General features: G+C 35.9%; 1 protein-coding gene across 1 annotated transcript in view; it reads left to right on the top strand.

The window, feature by feature from the left end:
* LOC129273453 (huntingtin-like) overlaps positions 1-13,688 on the top strand; it is a 57,031-nt gene extending 43,343 nt beyond the window's left edge. Inside the window, exons 43-58 of the mRNA XM_064107303.1 lie at positions 2,356-2,533; positions 2,869-2,940; positions 3,884-4,204; positions 4,584-4,675; positions 5,142-5,365; positions 5,897-6,011; positions 6,640-6,891; positions 7,421-7,576; positions 8,046-8,233; positions 8,473-8,590; positions 9,409-9,554; positions 10,451-10,633; positions 11,461-11,623; positions 11,967-12,127; positions 12,666-12,756; positions 13,501-13,688. Coding sequence (XP_063963373.1) covers positions 2,356-2,533; positions 2,869-2,940; positions 3,884-4,204; positions 4,584-4,675; positions 5,142-5,365; positions 5,897-6,011; positions 6,640-6,891; positions 7,421-7,576; positions 8,046-8,233; positions 8,473-8,590; positions 9,409-9,554; positions 10,451-10,633; positions 11,461-11,623; positions 11,967-12,127; positions 12,666-12,756; positions 13,501-13,587 — 2,547 coding nt within the window. The 3' untranslated portion in view covers positions 13,588-13,688. The remainder of the gene's footprint in view (positions 1-2,355; positions 2,534-2,868; positions 2,941-3,883; positions 4,205-4,583; positions 4,676-5,141; positions 5,366-5,896; positions 6,012-6,639; positions 6,892-7,420; positions 7,577-8,045; positions 8,234-8,472; positions 8,591-9,408; positions 9,555-10,450; positions 10,634-11,460; positions 11,624-11,966; positions 12,128-12,665; positions 12,757-13,500) is intronic.
* Positions 13,689-15,427: the final 1,739 nt, after the last annotated feature.

The following is a 15,427-nucleotide window of genomic DNA, read 5'->3' as shown; positions in this document are numbered from 1 at the left end:
CTGAATATTGCCAACCATTTTAATGATTATTTTGTGTCAGTTACCAAAGACTTGATTGAAGATTTTAGTCATGTCACTGATATTAATTCTTCACCACATGAAACTTATCATCCAAACTCATCCCAAGAAGATTTTCTTTTTAACTTACCGATAGTAAATTCCGATCAAGTCATAAAGGCTATTAAAACTTTAAATACAAATTCGTCTTGTGGCCTTGATGGAATAAGTTGTAAAATAATTAAATTATGTGGTCACGTTTTGATTCCTTCTTTAGTATCTTTGATTAACAATTCTTTTTCATCCTGCTCTTTTCCAAAGGAATGGAAGGAAGCTAAAATTTTTCCCCTTCATAAAAAGGGTAGTACTGAAGAAATTAGTAATTATAGGCCGATTTCAGTGTTAAGTATTGTTTCCAAGATTGTAGAAAAGATTATCAATACAGAACTAGATTCCTTTCTGAATGTTTCTGGATTATTATGTGAAAGCCAATTCGGGTTTAGAAAAAACCATTCAACTGAAACTGCATTAGTATATATGGTTAATGATTGGTATACAAGTATTAATAATGGGAAAATGGTCGGTGTTATTTTCATTGATTTGAAAAAGGCCTTCGATTTGGTAGATTTGGATTTGTTGTTATTAAAATTGAAAAAATATGGTTTCTCACCAGACTCAATCAAATGGTTTAATTCTTATCTATTTAATAGATCACAACGTGTTAATATAAATGGGGTACTTTCTGAAACTAAAGAGATGCGGAGAGGAGTACCGCAGGGATCCATATTGGGCCCAAAATTATTTTCCATATTTATAAATGATATGCCTAACGTATTGAAACACTCCAAAATAGTTATGTACGCAGACGATACATCTATTTATGCCGAAGGTGATAGTTTAGCTGAAATACAAAATAAATTACAATTGGATTTAGAAAATATAACCTGCTGGTTAGAAGATAACCGTATGATGATGAATTATGAAAAAACAAAATGTATGATTATTGGTACACGTGTTCGACTTGCAAACTTTATTTATTCCAATGAATCTCAGTTAAAAATAATTTGTAATGGTCGCCAGATCATACAAGTCCAATCCTTTGAATGTTTAGGTATACTTATTGATAATGAATTATCATGGAAAGAACATGTATCTAAAGTAGCCAATAACGTTAGCAGGAAGTTGGGTATCCTACGAAGGTTAAAAGGTTGTGTCAATGAAAATACTTTACTCACTCTATATAATGCTATGGTTTTGCCAATTCTAGATTATTGTTGTATTGTCTGGGGGGATAAATTCAAAGAAGATACCGAAAGATTAAATAAATTACAGAAAAGAGCTGCAAGGATTATTTTAAATGCCCATTTCTTGACCCCTTCGGAAAATTTATTTGCCCTCTTAGATTGGAAAAGATTTGAAGATAGAGTTCGTATTTTCAGATTTATTTTAATGTTCAAATGTATGAAAAGTATTGCTCCCACATGTCTGTCCAAACTATTTACTTTTAGAAAAGAAATTCACTCACACTGTACAAGAAGTTCCTCACAAAATAAGTTACACTTCCCCAAATGTCATATTGAATCATTCAAACACTCATTTCATTATCAAGCCGTCTCATTATGGAATAGTCTTCAATCTGAATCTCAAAACATAAATTCCCTCTCAATTTTTAAGAAATATTTAAAAGATAACCTTTAAATCCAGTTGCAGCTTTTTTTCCAATAGTAGATATCTCCGATGTCAATTTCGATTATTATGTTCTATGTACAGACCCTTCTTTCTAATGATGTGCGTAGTTAATAGTTATTTATAGTTTCGTTTATATTTGACTTCAACTATTATGTTCTATCATAATGTATGTACATTTTCTCATGTTAATTTTACTGTGTATAACAAGATATATTGTGATTGTTTTTTTTTAATATGCAGGACCCCAAGGGAGAGCAATTTTATGTTGATTGGGTATCCTGTTGAAATATTGTTAATAAATAAATAAATAAATAAAGTCACAAATTGGGACCGCCTATTACATAAATAAAAAACTTACATAATCCAAGAGATCTGCAAGGCCTCTAGTATGCTTAGAGTATTTCTTTTATTTTATGTGGTTAATGGTTGTTGATAAGTTTACTTGACTACTTAGAGGATATTAATATTCTTCAAAGCTCTCGTTCTTCTCTAAAGGACCAGGAGCCTGTAACACAAAGTTCAGTGACTGAATGTTGACTTAACATTATGTGATCTATTAAGTCGTTTGTATATTTGTTAACATATTCTGAAATATGGCCTTGTAGTAATATCCCTGTAAAGTGTTCAATTGGGAAAAAGTTATCATATCTTTTGTTTTCTTTGATCCAGCTTGTGAGTTGGAGTATATCAGAAGGTAAACCAATATCCTCGGCACAAGCTCTCGCTTCCATAGAGTGCATCGCTGAAATACTCCAGCATCCTGAGCTCTCAACTCTGATTGGTGATCCAGATCATGTGACCTGGTTCTGTTCAGCTATTGGTAGCATCTATCACATCATCCAAGCAGGTGTGTTGCAGAGCAAATTTTATGTTCTGTTTTTTGTTTCTTTAAGATGAAAAAAAAAGTATTAAAAATGGGGTTCACTTGTCCTATCAGGCAAGATGAATATGATTTTTCATGAGAAGTACACCTCAGTTGAAAGGTAAAAAATTACAAGAAGTAAGAACCATGTATTGGAAAACATGATGCAGAAGCTTGAAATAATAGAGAGTGAAAATCACTGACTATATGTTTCATGAATTGCTCCCCAGCCATTTAAATCTCACTGTTTCTACCTATCTTATATGCAATAGGGAGGGTTCTTTTAGCTAATTTCAATATTGATTTTCTTTTGTTACCAGGGAAAGTCTGGAAGGAAGAGCATGAACCGTTCACTGTGCCAAAGCTTCAGGAAATGCCAGGATTAGATTTAAGTAAGCAAATACATAAGTCTCCATTTCTGTCATGTCAAAAAGGTACACCTGTATGTTTCAAATATTGATTTAATGAATTTAAGTGTCGTAAAAACCAACAAGTACAGTAATCACCTTATTTGTGCATCCTACCCCCATACCCCTATTCTTACTCCATTTCATGTAAGTTAAGAGCATATAACCTTTAATATACTAAAAATTGGAGCATAATTATTTCAAGAAGGTTGTATATTATATAGAAGGTCAGACATACAAATTTCCAATTACATGCTGATGCACTAAATATAAATATCATTTTTAATTTCGAGAGTATTTTGAACTGCATAATTAATTATTTCAATTTTTTATCATCTATTCATACTCTCACTTCATATTGTTCCACTACCACCAACAAAACTACTCTATGGACTACTACTACTATTGCTGCTAATTCTTCTTCTACTGCTACTTCTACTGCTGCTACTTCTTCTGCTACTACTACTACTACTACTACTACTACTACTACTACTACTACTACTACTACTACTACTACCACTACTACTACTACTACTACTACTACTACTACTACTACTACTACTACTACTACTACTACTACTACTACTACTACTACTACTACTACTATTACTACTACTACTACTACTACTGCTACTACTACTACTACTTCTACTCTTACTACTACTGCTACTACTGCTGCTACTACTACTACTACTACTTATGCTAATACTACTACTACTACTACTACTACTACTACTACTACTACTACTACTTCTACTACTTATACTAATTCTACAACAATAGATTAATGAGGGTTTATGACACCACATAATGTGTTCAAATAAGAATGTGTGACTCAACATCTTTAATTGTCCATGATTGAGTAATAAGTTCCATAGGAAGAACGAAGAAAATTATTCTCAATTCCTTTTTTTATGTCCTCCTCCAGGGTTTGATCATCAACTCCAAGCCTGCCATCGGATCTCTGAACTTGTGGAACTCTTGAATGAAAATATGTCCCCCAAGGAACAGGAAGCCTTCCTCACCAAGACTCCTCAATTCCTGAGGGAGCCCATGAAGAGCGTGATGGTTGGCCTTGCTCGCCTGCCCTCAGTCAATGGCTTTGCAAGGACCCCTCCCATCCTTTGGAAGATGGGATGGTGTCCAAGCCCCCTGGAACGTGCTCAGACCAACCTGCCTCCTATACCCTTGGAGTTCCTCAAAGAAAAGGCCGTTCTCAGAAGCTTCATTCAGAGGGTCAACTCAATAGGTAACCATTCTGTCATGTGTTTTGTAGGGTTTGAATATTGGACGCAGAGGGAATTACATCTTTAAAGGGATTAAGGTCTCTGTTTGAATTTTACTTTGAAAAAAAGCGATATGTATAGCATTTGTTTGAAACACTATTTGCCTGCCCAACTTTTATGTTGACATTCTTTGTTCATGGGCTGATTTGAAACATATTGATATGTTAGAAGTATGAGATATTTAGAATAAAATAATTTGGTACAATGATAGTTTGAAAGCACTGTAATTTTTATATGAACTTGAAAACAGAAACGAAGCATTTTGGGAAGGTACCGCATATAGGATGCCGGACATACTTTATGGAACGTTGGTAATACCCTGTCTATTTTTTTCTTTTTTAGGATGGACAAGCCGTTTTCAGTTTGAGGAGACCTGGGCTTCACTGCTAGGCTTATTGAACCCTGCTGACAATCCTGAAGATGTCATGATTGAGGTAAGGTTATGATTACTCTATATCTACATGAAGGGACCAATTAAAAAGGCTGTGACAGGATGTGACTGTTATCCTTATCATCACTGATATTACTACCATCATCACTTTCATCATAATCATCACAATCATCATTGTCATTGTTATCATCATCATAATCTTTATCACAATATTAATCTCATGTTTTTTTATTATCATCATAATCATGTTGAGAAATTGATTTCATTTTATTTTAATATTTAGCATCCATTAAAGTACATGCATATACGAGATAAAATAATAAAGAATATGCAATCTTCAGTACAATGATAAACAAAAAAATTGATAATGAAACATACACATGCACTAAAAAAAATTAGCGGCTGCAGGGCATCAGAAAAAGCCATTGACCCGTCAAAGCTGACTCCTTCAATTAGGGATCAACATTTTTATCATGATTACTATTGATAACATCATGATTATTAATTAGGAGGAGATGGAGCAGAATGAATTGATGTGTTTAGCCATACGAGGGATCACCTCCTTGCTACTGAACACTATCCTACGCCCCTCGGCCGGCAACCCCACCAACAGTCGACCCCTCTGTATCCCACGACACGACAGCTTGCCCTTCCTTGCCACCAAGAAAGGTCAGAGGTTAGGTCGACTCCGAGTCCTTGTCGAACGAGAGATGCTAGCTATGCAATCAACAAGGTCAGTCATGTGTTGGTTTGTTGGATGGTTCATGCCCTGGCCTCACTCTTTGTTCCTTTTGAGCCCAAACTCACAAAAGACTTACAGGTGTTCACACTGGCAACTCATTCATGTATGTTAATTTTAGTGGTTTAAAAACCTTGGGAGCTATTTAAATCCTGTCAATGATTTAAACCTCCTTTGTGCTATTGGGACCCTAGGATGCCTTTATATTCTGGACTTGATATAATCTTCAAAATGAGAACTCTCTCCTCTCTCTTTTCTTTGTTAAATTTTTTGAACCCTTGGTTCTTGTTAGCAATAACCATATTGTGATCCCTAAAATTCTGCCATGTGAACTCTTTTTACTTGTCATTATTTGAGTCATTTCTTCTCTTAGAACTTTATGTTTATCTTTATACATTCCATTTCCACACAAACTCTTCCAATTCAAAGCATGGTTAATGAAGTTTGTTCTTTTAAAAAGTGAACAATGTCCACTGTGGCATGATGTAATACGTCAATCGTGTTTACTTTGCCAAATAAACACAGATCTCAAAAGACTTTGGTACCTGCTACAAGTACAGCGATGGAAGGACCGTTTGATGAGATGCTGACAGCTAACATGGAGACAGAGGGTAATGAGGATGAATTCACATTGGGACAGGTAAGGCACTCCCAGCCTTTTAGTTTATATTTTAGAGATAATAATAATTATACTTGCTTTTATAGTATTGAACTCTTACATTATCGGAAGTCTGTACTATAATGCATCATAACTGTTCCACGCACTGCACTTGAAGGAATAAATTCATCCCAGGTCCCCATTGACCCCAGTTGAGTGCAGCACAATATGGATGAATGTCTGGCTGAATAACATCAACACCTGGGTCCTTTAACACAAAGATAAGCCATTAATCATACGCTTGATTTTCATAATTAATTTTACGTTGTAGTCAATGCAATCCATCCAAAAAAAAATGTCTATGATGATTGCTATTAAAGCTTTGAGTCACGACCCCAGATCTCACAAATGACATGTTTTCAGGCAGACATTAGATATTAGGCCTCCTCAGTATTAGACCTTAAAAGCTTTCATTTGATTATTCATATTATCTGAATTTCTCTATCCAAAGTATGAGTAAATATAGGCAAGAATTCTGTAGTTTATATCAGGTATAACTGATTTGGGGAGGTCTTCTGTACAAAATTGAAAGATACATGCTTGAAGTCTCCCACTGAGACAGTGATATAAAAAACAATATATGGATTCAATTTGACTACCTTGATTGTAGGTCTCCGTTCACGGCATCTGGGCCATCAACAACATGATCCTACCGCTGGTTGAAGACCAGAACCAGAACCGACCAGAAGCCAGCATCATCCCCCTGGGTCGTACAGCTATCCCAGCCTCCCTCAGTAGGGTTCCGTCCAATCTTGATGTCCACTCCTGTCTGGTGTTGCTGCTGGAGGTATATGGTCAGTGGCTTGCCCCAGGCTCGGCCCGCAGGACATCACTCATGCTACTCTGTGAGACCATCAAGTCAGTAAGTATTTCTTTATTAAGTCCTGATAAGATGTTGTCACTTGCAACCAAATAATACACACACATATCCCATTGACCTCCAATTCATCTCGAATTTATTTATTTCAAGGGCGAAGTGATCTAAAAGGGGATTTTTTTTTTCTTTGTACGCTTTGATAGGATGAAGTTCTTCCTCCCATTACGCTACAGTTGCTACCTGCAGATGATGATCATTGGGTGATGGAGGTGGATATTATTTCCTGAAAGGAATGATGAAATCCAGCTACTGTTGTAGCACAGTATTTTACAAGTGATAGGTCAACAATGTTGAATTCTGTTGAGTATGATTATGAACATCTTGAATTCATGGTCTTGTAATGCCATAAAAGTAATGTGTTATTCTGACATAGTTTTGCTTGCTAGTTTGTTCACATCTAATATTACAACATCATTACAAATATGTTGAATTGTATGGTCTTGAATTACTTATGTGCTCCTTGATTAGTTTGTGCAATTATGTAACATTTATTTATCCGTTCACTCCCCCAAAGGTACTGCTTATCTCAGATATATTCACCGAGCGATCTCAGTTTGAATGGATGTATGAGACATTGCTGGAGTTGAACAAGATTCACCCTGTGGAGGATGAGTTAGTGACGCAGTATGTCATCCCAGGCATCTGCAAGGCAGCATCCGTTCTAGGAATGGTATGTTATAAAACAAATATGCATGAGTTTATGAAGCTCCATTTTTTTTGGGGGGGGGGGTAGTGAGTTGGGTGGAGGGAATGAACTATGACTTTGTTAGTGGAATTTTTTATTTATCCCTCAAACAGATATTGTGATGCATTATTTGATCAAAGCATCTTCAGATATTTCTGGGAAGCGTTTCAACATATGTTGTCCGACAAGTTGTCAGATCCAACAACTTTCCTTGATTTTGATTGGCTGAGAAGCACTGTTCCTATAGAAACTGTCTGATAAAATGTATACTCTGTCGGATCAAACAAGCGACAAGTCCTCTCATGAAAACACTCCCCTTCTCTGTGAGGGTAATGAAGATGGAAGATAACTCACTTGCTATGAGAAATAGATGACATCTAAATTCAGTTTGTGGGAATTTTTTAGTGCAGAAGTCAACAAGTTTAGTAAAGAGACACTTACGATTCTCATACAGGACAAGGATGTCTCTGAGAAGGTCAGCAAGCTTCTTGAGGTCACGTTACGGAGTACGCATCTTCCCAGCCGAGTGGGGGCGCTCTACGGGGTACTCTATATCCTGGAGTCAGATGCTGTGGAGGATATCCAAGTCTTTGTTCCCATGGTAACCGATTACATCACTAGAAACATCAAGGCTATATCAAAGTAAGTAGATTTGATATTGATAATAATATAAATAGGAAGTGAATCAGAACATTTTCTATAGGGGAAAATAGCGGTCGGGTACATAATAATAATGAATGATGCATGTGACTATCATTTAGTGTCATATAATTGATGAAAGATTGGTACTGTCGATATGTTTATAATTGTGATATATGTGGAGTTTCACAAAGAGTTGAGTTGGAATTGTACCTTTTTAAATTCCTTTGTTAATGTTGCAGTTGCAGTAGTTCCGCTTGTCAGAAACATGTCTTGGTGATGTTGTCAGTAGCGTTCTATATCATGGAGTACTACTCGGATCTAACTGCAGGATCAGACTTCACTAAAGCTATCCTTCAGGTGAGATAAAGAGTTTAAACATGGGCAATTCCATAAAATGTGTACGTCCGACCCCCTATATGTGGGGCCTTCGTGAAATTTTCTGTCTCTGATTTCTTGTTCGTTTGACAGTCAGTAATGTTCTCAAGGGTCCATGACTTTGTCAGTTTATAAAGTGAAGTAAAACTTGAGAAAAATGTGGGGCGGACGTACAAAAAGGTTGATTATTTTATGGAATTGCCCACATTTAGGTGTCTTTGCAGGATGTTGGAGTGTCATGTTGGAAGGTTAAAAAGGAAATCAAAAAATTGTTCATGTAGTTTGTCTTTATTTTATTGTTGCAGTAGCAGTTCAGCTGTAATATTTGTAGTGTTTGGAAATTTTCCAAACTAAACTGTATAACATTGGTGATATTTGCCACCTTGTATGGATATCAAAAGTGAAAAGATGAATGAAAGAAATGAAACGAGAAGAAAAATGATTAAATTGAGAAATATTAGGGAGGAGGGGGAGGGTGTCAATTATGAGGGCTTTATTGATGAAAATGTGATGATAGTTGCTCCTGCCCATGGTAATGATTACAGGTGTTTAATGCAATTAGATATTCAGTGAAATGCTTATCTGACATTTAGGGCTTTATTTTTCAGGAGAAAAAGTGAGGTAGATTATGCTATGCATGAAGATAACAGGAATGGTGATACAATGAATTGCATCAGACAATATGTTAGGTTCCAAATTCAAAATTTTTAACATTCACATAAATGTATACATTAAAAAAGCATTAAAAATGAAGTACAGGAAGACTGATTTAAGAAAATCTCTTGCCTTTTCATTTTCAGCAATGTGTAGTAATGGTGCTGATGAGTGATGAATCTACTTCCTGGTTGGTTTACCATGCCATTATGGTAGGCTTTGAGAGACTTCTAGTGGCACATGCTCTGGGCTCGCAGGAGAGAGATATGCTCAAGAAGCTGAGCGTTGACAGGTAAGAAATCAGCTGATTGGGTAACTAAGTTTATTATGATGGCAGTGGTGGTAGTGGTATTGTGGGTGGTGGTGGTGGTGATGGTTGTGGTGAGAATGTTTGTGCTGATGATGATGATGGTGATGATGACAACGATGATGATGATGATGGCAATAGTGGTGATGATGACGATGAAGATGATGATGATAATGATGATGGTGGTGAAGATGATTATGCATATGGTGGTCTTGATCCTTGTCATTCATCCAGAGTATCCTGGGTTGGAATCCAAACAATGCGATGTCTTGCTTAAGCAAGAAATGTATCCACAATATGCAGCATTAATGGGTACTTATGAGGATTAGTTTTTTCAATGCACTGGACCAGACCTGCCAACCAGTACGTTTTAGCCGTATTTAGTACGTTTTTGCAACCAAATTTTTTTTTTTTTTTTAACTAAATCGTAATTTATTGAGAAAAATAATCTCTATATGTCTCTATTTCATAAAACGTGCACAAATATGGATATTAGATCAATGTAATTTCAGGTAACTTGTTTTTTTTTCAATCATTTTGTTCGAACCAGGGTGAAGATATACACATGTTTTAATGTGTTTTTTTCATCTGCAAGAGCAGTGCGCATTTTAGCTTGCATGCAGCTTGAGCGCAGCGATGAGCGAGTGCGCCAAGCATTTTATTATGAAATACACTTTTTTTTGGGAAAAATACATTTTTTTTAATCACAGAATACAGTTTTTCATTCCCAGAGGTTGGCAGGTCTGCTGGACATGGCAAACCAAGCTATAGCTGGGGTAGTAAGAATAGTGACAATGAAACTAAATTATTTCTAGCTAGATGTCACCATTTGAATGATACATTATTGTTAATATTAACATTTATCCACTTTGCTGTTCCAGGTTGTGTCTACCCTCCCCCATGCATGCCCTGTCAGCGTTGGGTCTGCTACTTACTAGTATGTACACTGCTGAAGATGGTAGAGGGATGTCAACTGATGATGATGACATCCACCATGAGATGCAACCTCAAGATCCTGAAGAAGTCCTTCTTGCCATGGAGAGAGTTTCTATCATGTTTGATAGGTTAGTTTAGAAGCCCAGATTTTCTGTGATATAGAAAGTGGGGGGATGGAATTCCCAGAAAACACATTTTCAACCAAAAATAGTTGAAAATTATGAAACTTAAAACAAAAAAATTAAAAAAAAATTAAATGAAAGAGAAATCATGCATGAGTAGAGAATTGCCCATGAGACCTGTTTGTAATGTTTGAATGTGTATTCCAACCTTCATCTGCATGGAAACTTATGCTTTTCTCAGATTTTTAATATTTTACATTTGCTTTAGCTGGTGTATTTGTGTTACTGAAGAGCACAGAATGTGATGTTTAGAACGCTGAAGAACATGGAATTGGCATTTTAGAAGATGGAAAATTAAGGTCGTTGGTTAGCTGTGTCGGCATTTCAACAAAATTCTTTGCCATTTGGACCTTGGCAATCAGTTTTCCTGCTCTGTATCTTCCCTTGTTATCCTCCAATGGAGTATCTGAATAGAAACTATATATTTCCACTGGTGGCAATACCCATAATATGTGAAGGGCAATTCCATAGAGTATGTACATCAACTCCCTTTTAATATGCGGGACCTTATTCAAATTATTTTTATCCACGTTGTACTCTTTATTGAGTGGTGTATAGCTCTCAAATTATGGTTTGCATAGTTCATAAAGTGAAGTAAATATATACCAAAATGAGGGTGAGACATTGTTTCATTAAACAGTGATGTGCATGGCATAAATGGTATGAGATGAAGTATGTTGGTAATCTCATGATTTGTTATTGTTTCTTTGAATGAAATTAGGATTCAGAGAATACAGTATTCAAAAGGGTTAAATTCAAACTTTCATTCACAGGATACGAAAGGGATATCCATCAGAAGCAAAGGCGGTAGCGTTCATCCTCCCTCCATTCTTGAATGACTTCTTTCCACCTCAAGATATCATGAACAAAGTCATAGGAGAGTTCTTATCCAACCAGCAACCACACCCCCAGCTTATGGCAACTGTTGTCTTCAAGGTTAGTTATATTGTAGGCTCCGCCCACTGTATGTGGTTGCTGGAGGCATTTTGTTTTTGGGTAGTCTATTCATACATCCTGCTTTCATTCTTGTGATAATTAAAGAATTATTTTTCGGTCCAATTATACAAATAACGGTGATGGTGATCTGATAAGTTTGGGGGTATCAATATGTATTAATTTCTTCCTCAGTTTTGTAAAGATCATAAGACAAGAAATTATTTTTAATTAGCATAAGAAATTACTTGTTAACATACAGGAATATGATGGAGTAAACATTAGACCCTGTAACAATTGAAATGTAACGGTATAGACAATGATCTCTATTTCTTGATGTCAACAGGTGTTCGGTAACCTCCATCGGAATGGCCAGACCCAGTCTGTGAGGGATTGGGTGATGCTCTCACTCTCCAACTTCACCCAGCGTACACCGGTTGCCATGGCAATCTGGAGTTTGACATGCTTCTTTATCAGTGCCTCCACAAACAAATGGCTCAGAGCCTTGTATCCTTTGAAGAAGAATGAAATTGTCCTAGATTGTAAATTAGCCTTCCTAGAGACATCTGTGGAGTCCTTTAAAAGTTTTTTTTCTTCAAAATTCTTTATGAACTTAACTTGCACTTAAATAGGACAAGAGAAGGATACCAGTCATGTTTAAAGTTGTGCTTAAAGTACATACAGTTAAATGAAAAACAACCCTGGGGCAGTTTTCATAAAGCTGTTTGTAAGTCTTGACTTTTCTCACAACTAGAGACCCTTTCTTATGCTCACTGATGTATCCCTATACAGCTGGTTTGTTGTGCATAAAGTCATGCATAACTTTACAAACGGTTTTTTGAAACATAACCCCAGTCTTTCTCAGTTAGGTACAGTGTTTTAGCTTTGACTAGTCAAAGATTCATTGACCGTTGACCTTTACCATAGCAATGTCATTGCAAGGCATACAGGTAGAATGTTTCTATTTGTCCATTTTATTAGTTGTCAATCAATTACTATGTTATTTTTACTTTGACTATTGTCTAATTCCTTGACCTTTGATCAGACTGAGTCATGTGATTAATAGGATGGGGAAGCTGGAGCCGGTGGATCGCAAGTACTTTATCCTTGCAGCTAAAGATTTCTACAATACTCAGGTGAGATCTCCACCATTTTCCCAGAATAGTTCATACTAACCTTTATCTGTATTTATCATAAACCTGAGTCAAATCTGTTGGGTCAAAAAAAATCTATTTGACTTAGGAGAAATTTGGCCTAGACAAGAGCTATGTATACATGTTTTTGTAATCTGGTAAAAATATACTGCTTCAACTTAGGTAAATATTTGACTTATGGAAGGTTGAATTATGCAAGTTTACCTGCATGCTAAAAAATTTGGAATATGATGCAAATGAATTCAGACTAGTAGCTTAGAATGAATCAGGCATACATTCCATTTCAAAACCTATTGTAAAAGGAGATTTTATAATGAACTTTTTATTCTGATCTTTCCATTCCGAGTGTGTTTATGAGGGTGGATTTTGTTATGGAAATTATTCAAATCAAAGATTTATAGCTGTTTCAGAACAACTATTGTAATTTAGTAAGTTTGATGTGGGAAAATCTATGTAATAATAATTCGTTACCTATTGATCAGTGACAGATTAGGAAAGGAAATAATTGGAAAGAAGGTAAACCCTTCATTACATAATGCTGAAAATAAGTTGTTTTATTCTTATGTTCAACTTCAGTTCATTATGAAATTATTCATTCAACGCCAAATCTATTATTTTATTAATCTAATGTTTTATCAATTAACATATAAAGAGCGTATCATTGAATCGAATAAAATATGTTGTAAAAGTTGCCTGATGTGATGTGATTTAATTTGACCTCTTCAGGTAATTGATGAAGCAAGCCGGAGAGCCTTCACCGCTACATTCCAGGCAGTCAGCACCACAGATGCTGCCTATGCACTGCTTGCCTAGATATCACTTTATCAGAATCGGTCCTTCATGAGGAGTCTCCAGAGCCATGGCCTTGTTTGTCCAGGATGTCATAAATTGGCCGTAACGAACTCGATAGACCTCACCATATCAGAACCTTTCCTTGATGATACTTTCTCAAGGGCTTTGATGATCTGTTTGTGAAGGATGTCAAATACTGGTTATATTGAACTACCCAGATCTCACCATAACTGGACCTTTCCTAGGTGATGCTGTCTCAAAAAATGATGGCTCTGTTTTACAGGATGTCAAATACTGGGTGTAAGGAACTGAATATGGATCTAAATTTTTAGCGGTGTCGTGGGTCAGTAGATAATTCCCCAGATTATGAAACATTAGGTTCCATGTTCAAATCCCACTGTTGTGTCCCTTGCTAAGTCATTAATCTAAACTTATTTTATTTATTTTTTATTTATTTTATTTCCAGGCAAAAGAAAACAAGAATATGTACAATAGGAATAAATTACCACCGACTAGTGCCTGAGGATGACTAAAAGAAAAACTAGTTTCTGTTATGAAGCTCTCCTCACTAGTCGGGGTTTACTCTTTATCCAGGGGGCCGTTTCATAAAGCTGTTCGTAAGTTAAGAGCGACTTTAAGAACGACTGGTGATCCTTTCTTGCGCGCTAAATCATCGCCAATCATGCAATGGTGTGTACCATTTACTACAAGAAAGGATCACCAGTCGTTCTTAAAGTCGCTCTTAACTTACGAACAGCTTTATGAAACACCCACCAGGTGTTTGATAACTTTTACACTCAACTGGTGACCGTTTCTTGTGAGTTTCATCGACACCAATGTAAATATTGGGTACCTCATTTTAATACCACAAGCAAAGGTCATTAGTTCGTATAGCCATGCATAACGTTATGTGTTACATACATACCTGGTAGGGAAATGGAAGTCGTTGTTTACCCAGCATTAGGAGTACCGCTGTGATGCCATCAAATCTGATTACCTGGGTGAAAATAAGCACTCACATAATATGTCTTATGGGTCTTATGAAAAACTGGATAATAAATCATAACATTCATTTTTTATAGCCTGCCCACCATTTACAATTGTGGAATGTCCGATATTTGGTTATGACCTCGTATAATGGTGAAACATTACTTGAATTTCATTTGTGAATGTTCTGAGAGAGAATCTACATATTACCCATCTTATCTTGTCAAAGTTTGAAAGAGAAATTGCTATGATGAAGTTTCACTCCAGGAATGGAATAGCATATTGAGAGCATGTATACTTGGGTATCCTGCAAAGGCTACTTAAGGCACTTTGATCAAATCACCAGTCTCTATTTGCCAATTCTCTCCAGGCATGTTACATAGATGATGTTATTGCAAAGTGTAGACATCACTTATGTAGAGCCTTACAGGACTTGGTACAGTATATTCCTCAAAGTGCTTGCCATATAAAAGATATTTGCATTAGATTTGTACATTTCAGGGATATATGCATTGGGTATCAATTTTTAATTGGAAAATTATTGCACTTTTTTTTTTAAATAAAGAAGGGTATTGACTTTATCTTAAAACAGACTACCTACATGTGTATGATGTTCCATCCCACATTAACCCTTCACTTTATACATACATTACATGGCAGAAGTTCATGGTTGTACCGTAGAAATTGTTTATGACAGTATTTATATTAGTTTGAAAGGGACTTATGGAACAACATGAATTGGTTTATTATATAGTACACAGTTATTATAGCAGAATATAAGGAAGAATGAAATAGGGATATTGTATTTATTCATATCAGTTATGTGCTTCTGTTACTATTGTTTTGACAGTTATTTTGATAGTTACATGTACAA

The sequence above is a fragment of the Lytechinus pictus genome, chromosome 12, assembly GCF_037042905.1.
Source record: "Lytechinus pictus isolate F3 Inbred chromosome 12, Lp3.0, whole genome shotgun sequence".
Lineage (NCBI taxonomy): Eukaryota > Metazoa > Echinodermata > Echinoidea > Temnopleuroida > Toxopneustidae > Lytechinus > Lytechinus pictus.
The sequence above is the reverse complement of the archived record's forward strand: the minus strand, read 5'-3'. Positions and strand labels throughout refer to the sequence as shown.